The 20,112-nt window shown below is 42.8% G+C and overlaps 2 protein-coding genes across 2 annotated transcripts; both read right to left on the reverse strand.

Annotated features, from left to right (window-relative positions):
- Positions 1–325: 325 nt before the first annotated feature.
- LRPAP1 (LDL receptor related protein associated protein 1) lies at positions 326–10,405 on the reverse strand. Its single transcript, XM_030948201.1, has 8 exons — positions 10,183–10,405; positions 5,628–5,772; positions 5,162–5,286; positions 3,705–3,825; positions 3,056–3,214; positions 2,430–2,512; positions 1,359–1,535; positions 326–1,048 (listed from the first exon to the last, which is right to left on the reverse strand). The coding sequence occupies exons 1-8, from the start codon at positions 10,360–10,362 to the stop codon at positions 983–985; spliced, it is 1,056 nt and encodes a 351-aa protein (XP_030804061.1). The 5' UTR covers positions 10,363–10,405; the 3' UTR covers positions 326–982.
- Positions 10,406–13,753: 3,348 nt separating this feature from the next.
- On the reverse strand, positions 13,754–14,476 carry LOC115903439 (C-C motif chemokine 3-like). Its single transcript, XM_030947924.1, has 3 exons — positions 14,368–14,476; positions 14,028–14,136; positions 13,754–13,847 (listed from the first exon to the last, which is right to left on the reverse strand). Exons 1-3 carry the CDS (start codon positions 14,474–14,476, stop codon positions 13,754–13,756), a joined length of 312 nt encoding a protein of 103 aa, XP_030803784.1.
- Positions 14,477–20,112: the final 5,636 nt, after the last annotated feature.

Raw genomic sequence — 20,112 nt, forward strand, 5'->3', positions numbered from 1 at the left:
AGCATTGTTATTATAGACAATTTCAACCCAGGTGCCTGATGTGTGCCAAAGTTCTGACCAGAAAAATCTGGTCTTGAAAGGAGAAGTGATAATAATCCTTACTGGAGATTGCACTGGAATATACACCCAGAGATAAGCTGCTTTAGAAATCTTTCTGCCTATTCAGAACATAGAAACACATCCTTGTGGTGCAAAACTACCCCTCCTCTCTTAAAAACTGATGTGTGAATGAACATTACAGGAATTAGCAACATGCTCAAAAAACAGGTCTGGTTACTTCTCACTATATGAAAGGGAAGGTGAAAAAAAAAGCCTCACCAGTATCTTGTTTTGATTTTTTAATGACCAAGTGTAGCAAAACCAAAGCAACCATGAACAAGATAATTGTACACACATGTTAGTCAATAACTAAACTGTGCAAATTGACCTCAGTACTTGTTCCCTCGTTACCCTTCCTCCCCTCTCACATGAAAGATTCATATACAGTGCAGCGGTACAGCTCTGAGCCACTGCTCAGAGGCAGTAAAAATATTTTTGTAACCTTAAGTTGGAAATGTAATAGGCCAAGGATTGAAATAAAGACTTTTTCTGACCTCTGTTTAACCTTCCTGTACCTCAGTGTTTGCTTTCATTGATCAGAACACCTTACCTAACTGTAAGATTAGTATTTTTTTACTAGCAGGAATCCTTTGAGAGTTTACATAATTTTTCCTTTTGACAAAACTGATTATTTCAAAGGCTGCTACTTGATTCAGAAGTAAGATTTTTATGATCCAAGATGTGCAATCTAAATATTTAATCTAATGATTTAATTTTACAGTGCAAATACAAAATTTGTAATTAAGTAGACAAAAAAAAAATCTTACAGGACACATCTGTTCAAGCCTTACTATTTTAGAAGGACTCCTTGGTAAGCCCTGCTCAAAAAACCACATTAACTGCTTTGTGTTAATAGACTGATCCCATGAAGCAGAACAAATTCTTATAGTTCATTGTGTTGAAGACCTTGAGAGATTCTGCTGGATAAATCTTGCAAGTGCTTCTTTACCTATCAGGAAAAGAAAACACACAAAACAAATTTCAGGAAGACAATAAATTATCAATGTAGTAATATATTCAGATTTTGCTATGAGTATTTGTAACAATAGAAAGAGCAGAGAGCAGGAAGATTTCAGGCCTTTTTAAGTCTATAAGAACAATTATGTGTATGCTGTACTAAACATGGAGAACAGATGTGTCTTGAACTCCCCTTCTGGAAGTCATTGAGCTTGCATGAAAAATCAGCACTGGATAATCTGCTTCCCCTCTGCTACTGAGTTAAACTTTCAACATGTATGTAACACTGCATTTATACAGACCTTATATCCTAGCTCTTTTGTCTTTTCTTGCAGCATGGCATATTTCTCTTTGTTTCTGTTCAGATGATCCTTGTCTCCAGTTTCCTCTACATGCTTCAGTTTCTGGTGTGAAATCTCTAATTGTTTCTGGTAATGGTGGTGCTTTTCAATTTTTGCTTCAAAATGTTTCAGCTCCTCCTAAGATAACAAATACACACAGCTTCAGAGGAGTTTCTTTCCAAGCCTTCCTTTCTCTTGCCAAGACATTCCTAATGATACTTTACTAAGTCAAGCACAGAAAGCTTTTTCAGTTCCCTGCTCCTTAAAAATGTCTGGACAATCCATTACCATCACGACCAGACCGCTGATTTTGAAAGCAGTGCTGAAAACGACCCACTGCAGGGTCCTCAAAAGGGGACTGTGGGTGGCTGTGAGGTGCTACAAGATGAGAGCAAGTGAACACTAAGCAAAAATTTAGGCATAAGAACAGCAGAATGAGGGGAGAGAGACAAATTTTTAAAAAAGCCTCTTTTTAAAATCTGATAAACAGGCAGTCAGATTAAAAAAAATTAAATCTTTTCTTTATACAACTTGAATTGAATAAAAGTGGTACGGACTGCACAAGAATGAGTTTCTATATTATTTCATTGAAAAGCAGTCTTTATCACAATAGTTTTGTGTCAGTTCAACACAGCTCCAACATGGGAAGTTAACATTACAAGAGATGGGCATGAGAGGGAAATTGCTGGGTACACAGATTACTGTGCTTCCCAAGGACATAATTAACACATTGGGTAAGAGGGGTAAATCTGGTGCCTTGGCAACAAAGACGAGGACCTGATTTTTCAAAGATTCAAAATATGCAACAGTTATTTTGAGAGGATTCAGAATTTTCATTCTGCAAATTATAACAGAACCAGCATATGATTAGTTACACAAGGTCTATGTATTTGAAGTATTAAAAAGGCAGCATGACCTTTTTTATGGTGTCTGGAGGGTAACACAGAAGCGGCTGCAATCAAAGTAACATCAAGTGTTTCTTTATGTGGCAAATTAACTTTCTGAAAGAGAAGTCCCTGGAATACTACTTACCCGAAAAGATTCAAGTTCTTTCTCAGTGAAATTAGCTGATTTGGCCATATCCCACAAATCAATCACTCTTGGTTCTTCAAATTCTAAACAAACACACATAACGAAATGAAAACCTGGACACAATGCTTTTAATGCCCAACTTCTATAAAAGATGAAGAGATGCTTTCTCACATACATATAGTTATTAAATTAAGAACAGAGACATTAAACACTGCATTTCTAATAGATCTATTTCGATGAAAAGGGAGAAGTATCCAAGTACTGGATAAAACTAGATACTAGTACTAGGTAAAACAAGAAAGGTTTTTGAAAGCAAAAAACCCCAAACCTCAGGAACTGGATAAAGGCATTGCCTGTCCTGCATGTTGTCTCATTTACTTGCCCTCCTGGGGCAACATCCCTTCTCATGGGTGCATGGAAGACAGAATTATCCTCTTAACACACTGACTGTCTCCTTTCATAAGGCTTCCAGTGTTTGGTTCTAAACAGGACTGGCTGGCTCTCTCTCTTCAGCCCACTGTGGTACACAACACACTGGGATACTGTGACTATACCCTTGCCCACTGATTTTAACTTTTTAAAAATGAAATGAATCCCAAAGAAGCACAAACCCCGCTGTATCATACCACTGGTTGTGTCATATCCCTGGTGACTGACTTTACGCAAACGTTCAAAGCCCTGATTGATGCTCCTTAACTTCTCCTTGAGCTCTCTGTGTTTGTTGTGCAAGATTTCCTCTTTCACCAGGTTCTCCTCTGACGGATTGATAACATTCTTGTGGATGTCTGTTGAAGAACAGTAAGTATTATTGATTGTGGGCCAAATTTGATAGCTCAAAAACTCCAGAAATCCTCCAAATCTGAGATGAATGAAAAAATGCTAAGTTCTTAGGATTTAAGTTGAGTGCAAATAAAGCTGGTGAGGTAAAACACATATTTTCTGCAGACTTTAGAATTGCATTTTGCAGCAGTGGATTTATGCTTGCTGCATAATTTCCTGTAAACTACAATGGCCATCATTGCTTATCTGATGGCATTTCCCCTGCATGAAATAAAAGACAGAATCAGAAAACTGAAATGGCAACAGTTTCATTAGTTGGCAAGAATTCTGGCAGCTAATGCAGAACTAAACCCAGGAGGTATCTGAAAATGCCAGCATCTGCAAGTGGTTCTGACAGAAATGTGAGGAGTTTCAAAGAAATTTGGAAGTGATGGAAACAATGGGCAGAGAAAAGAGATGTACTGATCTTGAAACATCACAGAAATGTCCAGGCACCTTCTGTTCTGCTCACAGTCTCCAGCAGAATATTGTATTCATGAATCTTTTCTTTGTGATGCTTAAATTCTCGCCAAAGCTTATCCAGCTCCTCATCAGAGAACTTCCCAGAGGTCTTGGCCTGAAAGAAACGTGAGCTCATTATGCTTTCCAGGCCAAGTGCTTTAAGTGCCCTCAACTGCCAAAACGTCTTCCCACTTCTCACCACATTTAGAAAATTATTAAGTGCAGCTTTTCTTTAGATCTTTTGTTTTAATTCTCTTAATATTTGTATATGGCCAGGGTTTAGATGTTGATGGATAAGATGCCTTTAATCATGCCAAAAGAAGTTTGCTTCAGACTTATAAAGCTGGACTTGCTATGGATTACCCAGTGAAAAGTGTCTGGCATTTCTATTCCATGGGAAACAATTTAATATAGAAATAAGGGCCATGGAGCTCCACAGACAACTGTAAGGGAACCACTTGCATGAGGGATGCAGCCTGATATTAAACACAGTCCTTACTGCTTCTTACTCTACTGGCATGTGAAGATTTTATCACTCCTGTGCACTTGCTCTCTAACTATTAAAGAAGCACTGCTCACACAGTTGGGGCACTACCCACAAATCTGGGGGGATACTTGCTGCAATGCCTGATCAAAAGTGAATGTTTTTGAAACCTATTCAGACCCCTTTTTTTTTGCTTAGGGAATATTTCTCCTATTGCACTTTACAGTTCCCCAAAGCACAGGATAACGTGTTCCTTGCCAAATCTGTATCTAGTTACAGTAACATTTTAAAATCCAGCAAATCTTTTTTTTCTGCTTTACTATCACTGCACTAGACTCATGGGAGAATTCTTTAGATTTACCTGACTAGTTGCTTCTTAAAATTTGAATTATTTAATTTCTGAAGATTGTGACTTTGCCAGTTTTAACTGCCCAAATTTGACAGTACATCTTCCACTTTTTATGCATGAATGCAAATCCTGGAAATTTTCACTTGAATACTAGGTTGAGAAAGCCCTTATTCAAAACCCTTCCCCACAATACATTTCACTTTAGACAATCTACAAAATGGTTCTATTTTAAATACATTTTAAAAACATCCACAAACAACAATAAGAAAACTGGGAAAAACACCATAGATATACTACTACACAGTGTGACAGTCACACTAAGGGAAGCCAGGAGTTCAGGTCTGTCTGACCTCAGGGGACCCAGGCTCCACCCTTCAGTTTAATGTGGGTGTTTTAATTGCCAAAGACAACCTGCCACAGCTGGATGGTCTGGATGCAGGTGGGCTTCCTTCAGGACATGAAGATGTGAGATACAGAGCAGGGCAGCTTGGTCAGTACTTAACAAAAGAGTAGTAAAGCCACTAATTTCCAAGTCTGAATGCTCTCAGAAGGCACAGCTAAGAGTTCAATGAAGAAATACTGATTTCCTACACTCCAGTTCCTGGAAATCTTACTCACCTTGCTCCACAATTTTTCCAGTCTTGGATCATCTAGTGTGTCACTTTCTGTGCCATCTTTAATATAGTTGGTATCAACTAGCTGAGAGTCCTTCTTTCCATTCATTCCATATTTAGTCATAATGACTGCAAGGGAATAGAAGATACAGAAACATGAGAACCAGCTATGGATGTATGGAAGGTGAGAGGTGGGCTACATCTGTGACTTGCAGAGCTGGACTTCGCAGCTCATGGAGGAAAAGCTAACAAACAGTGCAATACACAGTGGTCCCAGGTTCAACGACCTCTTCTGGAATTATTGGGAGCAAAGCACTCTGTTAGGCTCCTGCAGCTCCCTACTGACCTGCAAAGTACTTGTGTGCTCAGTGTCCACAAAGCCAACCTGTTATTCAATAGTTTAAACACAAGTGTCTAACCATGTGTGTATGTGATGCAAAGTTCAATCTCCTTTCCAAGACAGCCCTTACCATTTAAGTTGCGTCTGAGCTTGGCTTCCTTCTCTCCATCTTCATCCAGCCCTTCAGCCTTCAGTTTTTTCCAGCTCAGCTCATCCTTCTCTTGTATTTTTAGATCACTATGCAACTCTGCCAGTTTCACAGCAGAGAGATGGAGCTGACAAGAACACAGAAAGGTTTGTATTTAGTCATGTGGAGTCCCCTTTTGCTTCAGAGCTACCTCAGGAAGCAGTACAGATACGTAACAACCAGTATGGCACAGCAATTCTTCTCAAACAACATGCCATTGACACCACATGTGCTTTCTTGTGGACCATCTTCCAACCATACAGTTATAGTGAGTTGAAAAACTTTATTGGTTAGTACAATTTTTCAGTCTCCCAGGTCACTGAGGATGGCCTTGCAGGCCACTTCATCAGAGTCACTTCATCAGCAATTTTTACTATGATCAAGATGAAAAAAAATTTTCTCAAATAATTTCTTAACATGGTTTATGTGCATTAAAACATACAAAACCTGGAGGTATTCCTGTCTGACATACTAGAAAATAAAAGATAAGACATTGAGGCTGAAGATAAGAAAAAAAATTAGTTTAAATGAATGCTAGGTCAGCTTGAAATTTTGAGAGCTACAGAGAAAACAGGAACAATGACTAACACGTGGTTGCCTAAGCAGCACTGCTGTGAGTTGATCCTGAATTTCCAGATTTTAGCCACCATAGTTATTCAATTTAAAACAAATAAATGTAACAAACCATCTTAATACTTCAGAACCACGTTTTTTTTTGTGTCTATGTGGTCAAAAACCAGAAGGTGAGGTGAGGAGAAGCCCAGAGAAGAAAGGAGATAAAACCCCTCCAATTACTGCATGCTCAGCTCCTGGGAGCTCAGATAAAGCTGGAAACCACCTGGGCTTGTCAGTCCTAGCACAAGTTTATCTATTTTATCATTAAAACCAGCTTACAGATTATAAAAATTCTCATTTTCAGTGAGGAAGGAGTATGTTTAATAAACACAGACTCAGAACTCAGTATTGTTTTTAAACATCTGAATGATACTGAAAAGATTCAGGCGTTCCTTTGTGTGTCAGTAGGTTATCTTAAAGTAATAGGAAAAGTGCAATTACTTTAAGCTAATGCACTTCCTATTGACAAGAATTCAGAAAACTATCCACATTACTGTTTATGTTTCCATCATAGGCTGTCCTACTAATTAATCTTGTGACACTGCATACGATTATTTTGATTTTTAAACTATTTTTTTTCTCTGCATTTTGCACTTGGCTTATTGAAATTACTAAAATCTAGAATCACAGGTAAATATAATACTTGTAGAACACATTAAAACTTCTGATCCCTCTAATACTAAAGCAAAGGAGTGTCCCTGTTGTGACCTTTACTATCTAGTTTTGGGGAACTGCTTTACAGAAACAAAGCACTTAGAAGGAACCACTTTATTTATAGTTCTTAGTATGTGCTGAGTAAAAGAAAAACCTTAATCATGTACTTATTTACTTTTCTGGTGCAGGATGACATGGACAGCCCAAGTGTCACTGCTGCAGTGGCACCAATATCATTTTCCTCAGCAAGAACTGTGCCCTTAAGCTTCAAGACTGAGTGAGAGGTTTGCTACAAATTGTGAAGGGAATGGCCAAGTGTCCTGGTAGTTATTTAGATCCTCTAATATCAGTCAGCATTCAAGTAGCGTGGACATCACATGTAGTTGGGCTGAGGAAATACAGGAATAAATAGCCCTGCACATTAGATAAGAAGTAATTTATCTCCTAAGTACTGCAAATATAATAAAATAAACTCTTTCATATCTGACCTTGTCATCAGAAACACACTGCTACATAAAAGATCACATAGTGCAGTTTATGTTAGACCCCTCTGCAGTTAGTGCAATCCCATAAACACATACAGCTTTCTGTTTTCTAGATGTTACAGAAAAGAATATCAGAACTTCTAAACATAAAGTTTGGACACATCATCAATCAAACATATTAAAGTCCTAATAAATACTAAGGAACTACATTAAGCCCACTATTCCTTAAGAGAAAACAAGATTCTATTCAAATTTCTCCCAATCAGAGCAATATTTTTCTAATTCTCATTATAATTTAGTAGGAAACTAAAGTAACTGTCCTTGTAAGCATTACAGATCCTTTGAAACCTTTTGGAAGCCCCTTGCCTGTCCCATTAATGTAATACAGAGTGAATACATAAGTAAATTTAAAGTGTTCAGTTCAAAGTTAATTTAAAGTATTCAGTTCAAGAGCTACTTCCTTTAAGGTTATCCCATGTTGGACCCTGAGTACACCAGGTAAAAATGTCAGTGGTAAGACTCCTCATCACTTTACTAACATCACTCACATGCTGGAATAACTAACTAGAAGCAGAGGTGAAAAGTTAAGTTTAATGATTAAATAACCAAGCAACAAGCTCCTTAAACTCGTTCCCTATTCTCGTTCCTTATGCTGCCTGGACATTAACATCCAAGACAGGTACCTATTCCAATTCTGGGAATGAGTGCTGGAAACTTGAACATTAAAATAATTACATCATTTGCTGTTGGGCTGGCTGCAATCATTACCTGCAACATCCTTATCTACACTCCTGCCTCCAAGAGGAAAGAGCTCTTTACTACAAATTTACTATTTCTGAAAAGAGATTCTGAAGAAAGATCAACCACTCCCTCCCACTCACCCTCAGTGAAACAAGAAGAAAGTCTGGCTTGCCAGCTTCTGGTCCCACTAAGTAACATTTTGGGGCTTTTTTAAGGACTGCTCCTCCAGCTGTGTTGCAATGCTAAATTGTGGTATCTGACTTTTATGTCAAAACAAAGAAGTTCCCCGTTTTCAGTAGTTTCTCTATCACAACCAAAATAAAGGAATGAAGAGTTCTGCATTGATACATGGAAGTATTTCAAAGCAGATGTAACACACAAGTTTTCCTCTTATTTTATATATTGCCCAGACATACTGAAAAATCACTTTATAAAACACATGCTGGGTGACAGTTGTACTCAACAGTGAAATTCAGATGGTGGCAAATTTAGTTCAAGTAGGTTTTGCATCTCTAAAATCTAGCTCACATATATAGAATTTAGTAAGCCTTACTTCCTTACTGACAGAGTTAATCCATTTAATATTTTAGCATCTTAACACAGATGATGTAAAGCACCTGAAATTTTAATTCCAGAAGAGCCAGGTATGAACATGAGAAAAGACTGTAATTGGAAAGGTGAGAGGTAACTGACATTACTATAATTACAGATTATTTCCAGTCTCAGTGTTGTTTCTTTTTCAGCTGTCAGTTCAGCAGCTGGAGTTTCATTAACACACTTTCCTATGCCCCATTCCATCTGTCTCCCATCGAGGAAAGGAGTAATTTTGATCCCTTCCTTTAGCACGTTGGGAGGCAGCACAATGGCAGGGTTCTAGTTTTTGGTTGAATCTGAGGATGCCCACCTCCAATTCAATAGGTCAGGCTATTCAGAATACAGAAGATCCAAAATTAATGTTAACTATATTTTGTTGCCTGAAAGAACTGAACATTTACCAGTCAACACCTTAATTTCCATGGTCCACAATATTCAGGGGATATCTGCAATGCATTCTTCAATCCTCCCACTGTAGCTGTTCTTTTTAGTTATAAGCAAATATTTCCACTGTAATGAAATAATTTGACTGTATTTTCACTTTAATTAAACATTTTCTGTAGTCCACTGTGAGAGAAACTCAAGTACTGTTTTGAGTCACTGTCAAAATTAAGGCTCTCATCTGGGAATGGTGAAACCAATTTGCTGATCCTTTTGCATTTGTCTACATCACTTGATGTGAATGTAGGCGACACAACCACCAGGGTGGAGATTTCCCCTTCTCCTGCAGTGAACTTCTGCTCTGTGCCGAGCAGGAACTGAGGCCATCACCCTCAGAGACAGCTGAGAGCATCCAAGTCCTGAACAGCACGGCTGAAGCTTTCAACCAGTGAGCTCTGGAGCCAAGCGCAGATCCTACCGGACACCACGGGGGCTTCCCTCTCTCTCTCCCACTGCCTGGACATGTGGTTTAGCTGCTGCATTACCCAGGGGCAGGTGAACATCTCCCAGGGCTCGGACACACCTCCCAGGGCTCGGACACACATCCCTGTCCCGGGAACCATGCGGTTTAGCTGCTGCATGACCCACGGGCAGGTGAACACCTCCCAGGGCTCGGACACACATCCCCTGTCCCGGGAGCCATGCGGTTTAGCTGCTGCATTTAACCACGGGCAGGTGAACACCTCCCAGAGCTCGGACACACATCCCCTTGTCCCGGGAGAAGGCCGCTCCCGCCGCCTGCACTGCCGCCCGCCGCGGGGCTGAGCGGAGCGCTCGCTGCGTGACGCTCGGGGACAGCCGTACCCGAGAACAGAACAAAAGCCACCGCAGCCCCGAGCCGGAGCCAGACAGCCTCGGCCTCTCCTCACACACCGGTGCCCGCTCCTCGCCATCTCCCTGACGGGGAAGGAGTGTCCGCAGCGGCCGGGCCCGACCTCAGAGCCCCCTCCGAGCGCCGCCCCACTCACCCGCTGCGCCTTCTCCCAGATCTGGTTCAGCCTCACCACCCGGAACTCCCCGGCCTCCCGCCGCTTGCCGCCGGCGGCCGCCAGCCCCTCGTTGGCCTCCCGGGAGTACTTGCTGGCCTGGCCGGCGGCAGCCAGGAGCAGCGCGGCGGCGAGGGCCGGCAGCGCCCGCACAGCCGCCATGTCGCGCCGCGCGGAGAACTACAACTCCCGAGATGCCCTGCGGGGCCGGGAGGTCCGTGCTGGCAGAGCGGGGGCACGGCCGGAAATCCAGTGCCTGGTTTGGGTCTGGGGAGCGTGAGGGGCGCGAGGTTTGAGCTGTTTCTCTTCGTGCCATTCTCCTGGTGAAAACCGCCAATCACTTCTTTTTAAAATTTTAAAAGTTTAATAGTAATAAAATGGTTATAAAAATAATAATACAATGAGAGTAATAATAATTTGGGCAATTTGAATTAGGACAATATGAGACAATAGAAACAAGGAGTTACGGACGTCCGGGTACCTTTTTCTGGGCAAAATACCTGATGTATAAATTCCATTCAGATACAGGATTCTGTCTGGTCATCGTCACCTTCTTCCTCCTAATCCTAATGGCATCGTCCTGCCTGAGTGAGGAGGGAAGAAGTTCCTTTCTCCTGATAATGGGGCAGTAAATTCTCTTTCTCTGAAAGATTTAGGTGTCCTGTGACTGCTATCTCAGTGTGAGTCCTTTCTTAAAAAAAAGCATCCTACTTAGCATAGTTTCTATTTTAACATTTTGTTACAACCTAAAACTATATTTAACACACTACTTAAGAGAATTAAAACAGCATAACTTTCTAACATAACACATATAATATGCGTTTTAATATTTGCGAAAAGCCGATCATAAAATACACATTTTTCACATTCTCATTCTCCTCAGTGCTTGCTTCACAAAATGTGCTGAATATGGCACATTTTATGAGTAGTTTCTCCCCTAACACTCGGTGTTGATATCAGCTGTGTGAGAACAAGGGGACACAGTGGGTTCGAGCACCGCTGCTTTCATCAAACAAAGTTTTCAGACATTAACACAATGCCCGAGAGTTCAAAGAAAAAGAGGTGGCAGTCGAGGAATGGAAGGCAAGAATGGGAATGGGTTCCCCCTTGGTGGTGACAGAGAAGAACACCTGTACCTGGGACAGCACAGAGGGATGGATGGTGGTATGGGCAGAAGGAGGGTTGTGAGAAATGCAGGGACACCTAGGCTGGGTTTGTGAAAAATTCGTATTTTATGATTGGCTTTCCATAAATATTAAAATGAATATTGTATGTGTTATGCTAGAAAACTATGCTGTATTAATTTTCTTAAGTAGTGTGTTAAATATAGTTTTAGGTTATAACATAATGTTAAAATAGAAACTATGCTATGTAAGATACTTTTCTTTCAGAGAAAGAGAATTTATTGCTCCCTTATCAGAAGAAATGAACTTCTTCTCGCTTCACTCAGCGCTGAAGATGCTGTCAGGATTAAGAGGAAGAAGTTGATGCAGACCAGACAGAATCCTGTATTTGAATGGAATTTATGCATCATGTATGAGGTGTATGAATATGCAACAGGTTATTGTTTTTAAGGGTTATTCCTCTGTTAACGTGTGTCCTTTTTCAGGCTTATTTTGCCCAGAAAAGGTACCCGGACTGTCTGTAACTCTTTGTTCTTATTGTCTCATATTGTCCTAGTCTCAACTGTTCAATTTTTTATTACTCTAATTGTATTGCTATTTTTATAACCATTTTATTACCATTAAACTTTTAAAAATTTAAAAAGAAGTGATTGGCATATTTCACAGGTTGTTCTCCAGGGGTGAAGTGTGGGAATGGCTCTGGGCTTGGTGGTGTGTGCTCAGAGGGCAGCTCTTGGTCCTGATGGTGGCAACCTCCTACCTCAGTGTGTCCTCCTCAAGGAGCCGGCCAAATGGTGCAGTGGTCAACAGCCAGTTTTGGGAGGGGATTAAGTCAAACTGTATTCAGGCAGTTTTGGGAGGGGATTAAGTCAAGCTGTATTAAGGAAAAAACTCCACAATGCTGTGAAAATGCGTAGTATTTAATCCAGGGTTGGTGTATTTATAAGAAGCAATAGATTGCCTAAACTATAATGAGATTTGTGAAAACAGTGTGCCAGGGAGGATTTTTGCTGGACTGTAATTTTTGTCTTGTAAGTAATTTAAAAGTCTTGTGTTTTCTCTTTCACATTTTTCCTAAGTCAGAGATTTTCAGTGTTATTAACCTAGAAGCTGTTGCTATAAGACTGAATTGCAGAAGTGGCCAAAAGCATTGCACTATACATTGCATTGAAAAGCAGTTGAAGCGAGCTTTGAAGTACAGCAAACTGATGCAGAAAGAAGTCCATCAGCCTTGCCCAAAACTTGTGCAGCTCTACACATCAATTTTAGGATTTAGAGCTTCTTTTAGTCTCATTATTACAGTGTATATATGTATTCCTGAGTCATTTTGGAATAGGTAGTTCTATCTTGTCATTTGAAAAACTGATTGAGTTTTCAGGCTTTCTGCAAATAAATTCAACTTCTATGCTCTGTAAACTCCAACAGGTTTCCAATCTTCTTTTAGTATTGTGTGTACTTGTGCACAGCTTTATGCATTTGTTTGCCTGAATTTTTGAGCTACACTAAAAATTCTTAGAAATAGAGAGGGGCTGCAGCACCATTCATTTGCTTGTGTTGGCTTGTTGGATGTCATTCTCCAGTGCCTTTACCTCTGTGACCAGTTTTTGGTGTAGTTCTGTGTGTCCTGACCCAAGCAGAAGTGGTGCAGGGCAGAGTGTGGCCCAGGGGCAGAGCTGGTGTCACCTGCAGAGATGTCCCACTCGTGTCCCCAGCGCTGGGCAGTGGCATGAGGACAGAGGTGGTGTCAGTGGTGGGGACAATGCTGCCTGCTCCTGCCTGCTCCTCTGGCAGCGCTGTGGCACCAAGTGTGTATGTGGGGACAGCAGCACCCAGGAGCACCAGGATCTCAGCTCCAGCACTGCAGGGGGCTGCAGTGTAGGAGGGGGCTAGGAGTGGGGGTGTCAGGCAGTCAGACTGTCCTGATCCTATAGTCTTTGGGGAAAGTATGTCAAAGAGCTGGTGGCAGATGCCCAGCAGGGCTGCCTGGCCCAGGGGGTTTGTTACTGTGCTGTGTGGAGAGGGCCCCAAGAAATGGATGAGATGCCAATGTCACCCCACAGGTATGTCTGGGTCATGCTGGGATGCAGGAGCTGAGTCCAGGCTGGGGAGAGGGAAGGACTGTGGGAGCTGTCATGGGGCCACTCTGCACAGTGGGTAGCAGTGAAACCAGGGAGTGGGGAGGGCAAGAGGCTCCCCATGGGTCCTTTCTGTCATGTTGGGGTTCCAGCAGAGACTTCAGAGACACCCAAAGGATTTGACGAGCCAAACATTTTATTCAAGCATTTATGCAAAAGCGAAGTTTAGTTAAGCAAGTGTATGGCAGTTGTAATAAATTTTCCTTTTGAAGAAGGATGCAGCTCAAGCGCTCCTACTGCAGTCCTCATGGTGGGGGGCTGAGCACTCAGCCCTGGAGCAGCAGCAGGGAGGAGTCAGTACTCCTGAAGCTCCAAGTCCTTCAGGTATTCCTGCACCCAGTGAGCACTGGGGTCTGCACACACCTTCCTTCCTTTCCTGGTGACCAGGCTGTTGGGAAAAACAGTATTGAGGCACTCAGCCAGGGCATCAGGGTGCTTTTGCTAGGTCCTCCTGGTAGCACCCTGGTTGTTCCTGTCCATGCCCTTCCCCATCCTGGACCACCTTGGACACCCTTGGGGCACTGCCCTGGCTGGTGCACCCTGGACCCCAGCAATGTTGGGTACTTACACCACAGCTGGCTGCGGGCAGAAGTTGCTGGTCTTGTAGGCAGAGCTGATAATGCTGCGTGGAATGGGGCGTGAAATGTAGGAGAAGCAGCAGGGGGTGGGGATTTTGACTTCTGTGAGGGAAGAGAGATGGGCCCAGTGAGATCCCACACTGCAGCAGAGGCTCTGCCTGGGGGATTTGCCATCACCTGTGCTGTGTCCTCTGGGAACACCCCCTGAAAACCTCTATCTCTGAGGCTTAGTCCCTGCACTGGTGATGACCATCGGCTCCCAGCCTTCTCCATAGACAGGAGGGTCTAATCAGTGGGGAAGGGGCTCTCTCCTGGGGAAGGAGAACCTACCATTCTTCTTGGAAGGTGCAGCACTGCTGGAGACACTGGGATCAGCCTCAGCCAGGGAGCAGATGGCCACAAGGAGCAGAACAGCCAGGGCAGCTGCCAGGACCCTCATGGTGCTGGGGAGGCTGAGAGAGCCATGAGTGAGGCTGGAGCTGCGGTGTCTGTAGGGCTCTCCTCTGCACAGTAGTCCCTGCTGCTGCTGATCTCCTTTTATACCCCCACCACTGGGTGGGCACAGGGTTTCAAGGAAGAAAATAAGTCTATCATACCAGGAAAATTATGTGAGGCAAATAAACTGCAGAAGGGGAAGTGCCAGCCACAGGGCTGTGATTTTCAGATTCAAGAGAGAACAAGTCTTATGAGGAGCAGCTGAAGGAGCTGGGTTTGTGTCATAGTTGAGACAGTCACAGTACAAAGCAGCACACTCAATTTGCAGAAGGCTTCAAACCTGTTTTTATTATAGCATGCATGCTTTTTAAACATTTTTACAAAACTCATAAGTTTACACTTTGCTCATTGGTCACAAAAGACAAACAACGTGCTTATTGGAATAGTTGCAGTTGCAGTTTTCTCTTATTTCTCCTTCTTTCTTTCTTGGTTTCTACGTCAACAACCTTGCTGGAAAATCCTTTCAGGAGTAAACATGGATCCTCTTATCAAACTTCTCTCTGGCTCACAGAAGTCGCTGTAATACCTCTTCCACAGGTTTCTTTGGTGGTAGAAGAGGAGGCCCCCCTGAGGGGGACCTTACTGCTCTCTGCAACATTTTGAAGGGGCTGTAGTGAGGAGGAGGTTGCTCTCTTCTCCCAGGTTACAAGGACGACACAAAATGGCTTCACATTGAACCAGGGCATGTTATGAAAACGTTCTTTTCTGGGAGGGTTGTCAAGCACTTCAACAGGCTGCCTGGGGAAGTGGTGGAGTCACCATCCCTAAACACATTAAAAGACATGTAGATGTGGTGCTTAGGGACATAGTTTGGTGGTGAACTTTGTAATGCTGGGTTAACAGTTGGACTTGATGATCTTAAAGGTCTTTTCCAACATAAACGATCCTACAGTTTGTTTCTGTGAACTTCATAGTACTTCAGGGGATGAGGGAACACAAGCGGGGCTGGAGCTGGGGTGGCTGCAGGGTTTTCCTCTTCACAATGCTCAGTCCCTGCTGCTACTTCCCTCCTATTCACCCAGAGTTTCAAGGAGAGAAAATGAGTGCAACCTGACAGAGAAATTATGCCAGGATTTCCCAGTTTTGCTGAGCTGGAGGCATCAGGGAAACCACAGAAGGGGAAGTGCTTGTGACAGATCTGCAACTTTCAGATTCCATTTGAGTCTCTGGTGGGACTGGCCAGAGCCCAAACCCCCAAACACAAGCCCTGCTACTGCTGCAATGACCTGTTGGCTGAGAGCCAGGCTGGGACGTGAACTTTGCTGACCAGAGTTCTGAGGAGAACCAGAACAAGGCTAAACACTGGAAAAGAAGGAGGAAGTAGCAAGTTCCATAGCTTGCTTTCTGAGTGTGCACTATCGAATTAGCAGGCTGCCCCAACAAGGAGAGAGAATGATGCATCTGACTCCATCTTATCAGAAGCTAATTAGTTACTTTATTATACAATATTATTCTATACTATATTACATTATATTACATTACATCTAAACTGAATCTGCCAAGCACTGAGCCCTGCACACACTGCACAGAATCTCATGACTGTCAGCCCACAGTCCTGACACACACACACACTTGGCCCTGACAGGCCAAGGAAACAAAATACCATCTCTTTGGGTAAAAAAATCTCCATGTTGCATTCTACTTTTGCACAAACACAGGCGCAGCAAATGATAAGAATTGTTTTTCCTTTCTCTGAAGTTCAGAGAATGTGAAACCCAGAAATATTCTTGGGAAGAATTGTGCCTTGCTTTTCTCTGTGAAGAGAAATGGGGCGACAGTGCGCTGCTGGGGTCTTTAGGAATTGATTATATCCTACCTTTGTCAAGCAAGAATTTTGCTGTAGTGGTGTGTCTGAGGTGCCCCCAGCTGGCAGGTGCAGCCCCTGAGGGGATGTCAGGGCCACACTCCCCCGGGCTAGTGAGAACCACTAGCTACAGGAACCACTGATAACATCATGTACCCTCTCAAAATACCTAATTTCTGCACAAATGAGCCTTTTTGGGTAAATGAGGGTCCAGTGGGTGGTTTGCAACTGGCTACCAGAGCATCCCTGGCCTGTGCACTGCCTGACAGGGGGCATGAAGACTCCTATCCTCACCTTCTGTGCCAACTGTGTCAGCTCCTGGTGGCTACGGGGGAACAATTGTAGAATCCCTCTTCATTGGTCCCTGTTTGGCTCAGCTTGCTGGCCTGGTACTGCAGGAGGGGAAAAGAGGGCTGGGGGCCATGGAGTGTCAGCTCTGGGGACTCACCAATCCATTCTTGTGGACACTGAACCTGTCCTGCTGGCACAATGACCTGCTGGCACAACTGGCACAGCCTGAGCAGTGCCTGGAGACAGCGCCACTGTCACCCCCAGAAACATGCTGGGGTGCCAGTGGGGTTAATACCAGGAACTGGATGAGGGAGAGGCCAGAGCATCTTCCACAGTTCTGGGGCCTCTGCTTGCACAGTGGGGCACCAGCTAAAATCTGCTCTGGCAGGTGCTCAGGGGATGTTCTGCACTCACTTTTCTTCCTGGGGACCTGATACTTCAATTTTGTGGGACAGGGGTGCACAGGAGTATCCCACCTGCTGCTCTGGCAGCACCCACATGGACTCCATATGGACTTGGGCGTCTTGTCAATGGGGATTGGGCTGTCTTCTGGGAAAGGAGAGCATACCTGGCTTCTGGGAGGACTCAGCAATGCTGGGATCACATAGATAGGCCTCAGATGGGGAAACTGTAAGAAAATAAGAGCATCATAATGGGGAAATATAAGTGCATCATAACAAGGACGTTGTCAGGGGTACCCAGATTTGCTGAGCTGGTGAAGCAAGGAAACCACAGAAGGGAAGCACCAGCCACTGTGCTGTGACTTTCAGATTCCATTTGTTTCCTGGCATGGGCTGGCCAGAACCTAAACCTGCCAAGAGCCGGGCTGGTACGTGCACCTCCACAACAAGAGCCCAAAGAAAAGCAGGGCAAGACTGGCAAAAGGGAAAAAAAAGAGGAAGCAGCAATTTTTTCTATCACTACTCCCTGATTGAGTCCCTCTCCAGCTCTCTTTCAGGGTCTCTCTAGGCACTGGAAGCTGCTCTAAGGTCCCCCAAAATCCCTTTCTTCTCCAGGCTGAACAAACTGAAGTCACTCAGCAGTGAGCTACAGCCTGGTCTCGTGAAGAGCCACAAAGGTACCTTAACACTGTGTGTAATCCTACCAGCTCTACTTGCACCTGCAGGGGTTTTTAATATTTTGGATTAGGTATTAATAGTTTGAAGGCTTTTGGCCCTATACAGACACAAGTTCATTCTTGACAAACTCTCCTGGGTTAATGTTGGGAATTGATAGCACAGGAGCTTTAAAAATCAAGATGGCTTTAGAGATGCCTGGTTGTCTTTATTTGGCAACACAAAATATTCTCTGTGCCTGGCATCCATCTCTCAGTATGGTTTTTTAAACAGGGAGGGAACCTATTGCTTCTTTTCATTTCTTTTAGTAATAAGAGAGAAAGCATCTTTGTGGACCTTATACATTGATTTTTTAGAGAGATATGTAATTCAACTTAAATTAAAGAGAATTAAATTAAAGAGAATTTATTCAGATGGACTTTACATTTTCCAGGACAAGACAGCTGGAGATACATATCTGGACTAATTGAGCTCTCTCACTGAAGACACAATCCTCTTTGTCAAGGGATTAAGCCTGTTCTTTCACTGTGTGCTGTTCTGTAAATCTCAGACCAAGGTCAGAATCAGCTTTTAGACATCAATTTTGACTACTTCAGCAGAGCTAAAAGGACCTGTATTCCTCTGATATTCCCTTAAGGGAGCTGCAATAGCTCACTGGGATGGAAAGTCACAGTTGTCTTAAAAGCACTTTACACACTCATCCCTCAGTGGCCCAGAGGCTGACAGCTGTACCTGAGACATAGCTGGAAACCTGCCTTCTCTGGGAAAACTCCATGTTCAGCTCAAAGAAGAGCAGGCTGCATCACAGCTCCTCTCTCCAGGATTCTCTGCATGGGTCACTCTCACTTTCCTGTCCAAGCAAACCCAGAGAATGTGTCCTTTTCCAGCATCAGAAGTTTTATGTCTGCTTTGTTCCAAGTCTGAATTTAGGAAAACTACTCTGTTGTTGTGTGAATGAGACTTTTTTTTTCCTGTGCATTTAAATTAAGTTAATCTGTGTAACTGTTTTCTTTTTCTGAAATAGCTTCTTTATTTTCCTTGGATTTAATTCTGTGCATTCAAGCAGGAAGTTAAACAGTGTCAGACTGAAGAAAATGAATTGCATAACATGCTGAAGAGATGAACTGGGGAAGTGCTTGTTTTTACATTCGCTTCTTACCTATGTCTTTAATGTGAATTACTGGAACATCAAGGAGAATTAACCAGTTTGGAATTTATTTTAAAACATGTATTCTCATAAAGTAGATAATTTCCTCTATGCACTTCATTTTAGTAGTAGAAAAACGCAAGTGTTGGTATAATGTTACAAAACATCCCTATAGGGTAGTTAATTTTCAGAAGTTATAACAGCTTACTATTGCTGTTTTCCTCCTGAAATTACTTCCTCAGCTAAATTGTTTAGGGCTGATGCTGAAGATAAGCATATCAAAACCAGCTTATCAATTCTGCCCTTTCTGAAATGATCTTTGCAGCTGATTAAAGTGAAGCCTTGTTTCGAGAGGAAATGAAGAACTCACTGGCATTCTTGTGTCTTTGATCTAGTCCTCCTGACTGCAGCTGTACATAACTTTTGGTAGGAGGGGTGGATCCATCTTTCCTTTCTATCCAATTCTCAGCACATACTTGTAAAGGCTCTTTTTATTTTCATTTTTTTTTCATAAGTGTGCAGGGAATAAGGATTTTTTTACGTGGAATCTTGACTTGTTTCAAATTTCAGGAAGGGAAACAAAATCTTGCAAAACAGAAAAGAAAGACTCACAAACACTCTGGAAAGGAGATATGATCAAATGAAATGCAACTAAAAAAACCCCAAAATAACCAGAAAATGGGGACATTTAGTGACTACATGAAAATGGTTTGGCAGGAAATGAGGTGCCGTGCAAAGGACCAAAATGCCAAAACTAAGCTCGCAGATGCTGCAAAATCAGGGGGAAAAAATCAAGGAGAAAGACACATCTTTGAGGGGAAGATATCTTTGCCAAAGTGAAAGTCATCAAAAGGCATGGGGTGTCACGAAGTGCGGGGACATGGACCAAAGCTTGCCCAAATGATGCCCACTGAAATCCTGGAAACAGAAAGAAGGACTTACAAACGCTCTGGAATGGAGACACGATCAAAGGAAATGTGATTGAAGGAAAAAAAAAAGAAAATTGAGGAATTTAGTGACTACAAGAAAATGGCCCAGGATTACATGAGGTGCAGTGCAAAGGAGTAAAACATGCCAAAATGAACCTCACAGGTGCTGCAAAATCAGGGGAAAAATCAAGGAGGAAGACAGAACTTTCAGGGGAGGATATGAGTGACATGGCATGGATACATTAAAAAAAAAGGAAAAATCTTGGCCAAAGTGAAAGCCATCAAAAGGCATGGGATGCCATGAAGTGCAGGGACATGGACCAAAGCTTGCCC

This window comes from Camarhynchus parvulus, chromosome 4, assembly GCF_901933205.1.
Source record: "Camarhynchus parvulus chromosome 4, STF_HiC, whole genome shotgun sequence".
Classification (NCBI taxonomy): Eukaryota; Metazoa; Chordata; class Aves; order Passeriformes; family Thraupidae; genus Camarhynchus; species Camarhynchus parvulus.

Coding starts and splice junctions, on each gene's coding strand:
- LRPAP1 (XM_030948201.1), bottom strand. CDS start 10,362: ATGGCGGCTGTGCGGGCGCTGCCGGCCCTCGCCGCCGCGCTGCTCCTG. Junction 5,287..5,627: donor GCTCAGACGCAACTTAAATG/GTAAGGGCTGTC, acceptor ATTCCCTTGCAG/TCATTATGACTAAATATGGA. Junction 1,049..1,358: donor CAAAAGAGCTAGGATATAAG/GTCTGTATAAAT, acceptor TTTTCCTGATAG/GTAAAGAAGCACTTGCAAGA.
- LOC115903439 (XM_030947924.1), bottom strand. CDS start 14,476: ATGAGGGTCCTGGCAGCTGCCCTGGCTGTTCTGCTCCTTGTGGCCATC. Junction 14,137..14,367: donor TGCACCTTCCAAGAAGAATG/GTAGGTTCTCCT, acceptor CCCTCACAGAAG/TCAAAATCCCCACCCCCTGC. Junction 13,848..14,027: donor TGCCCGCAGCCAGCTGTGGT/GTAAGTACCCAA, acceptor TTTTCCCAACAG/CCTGGTCACCAGGAAAGGAA.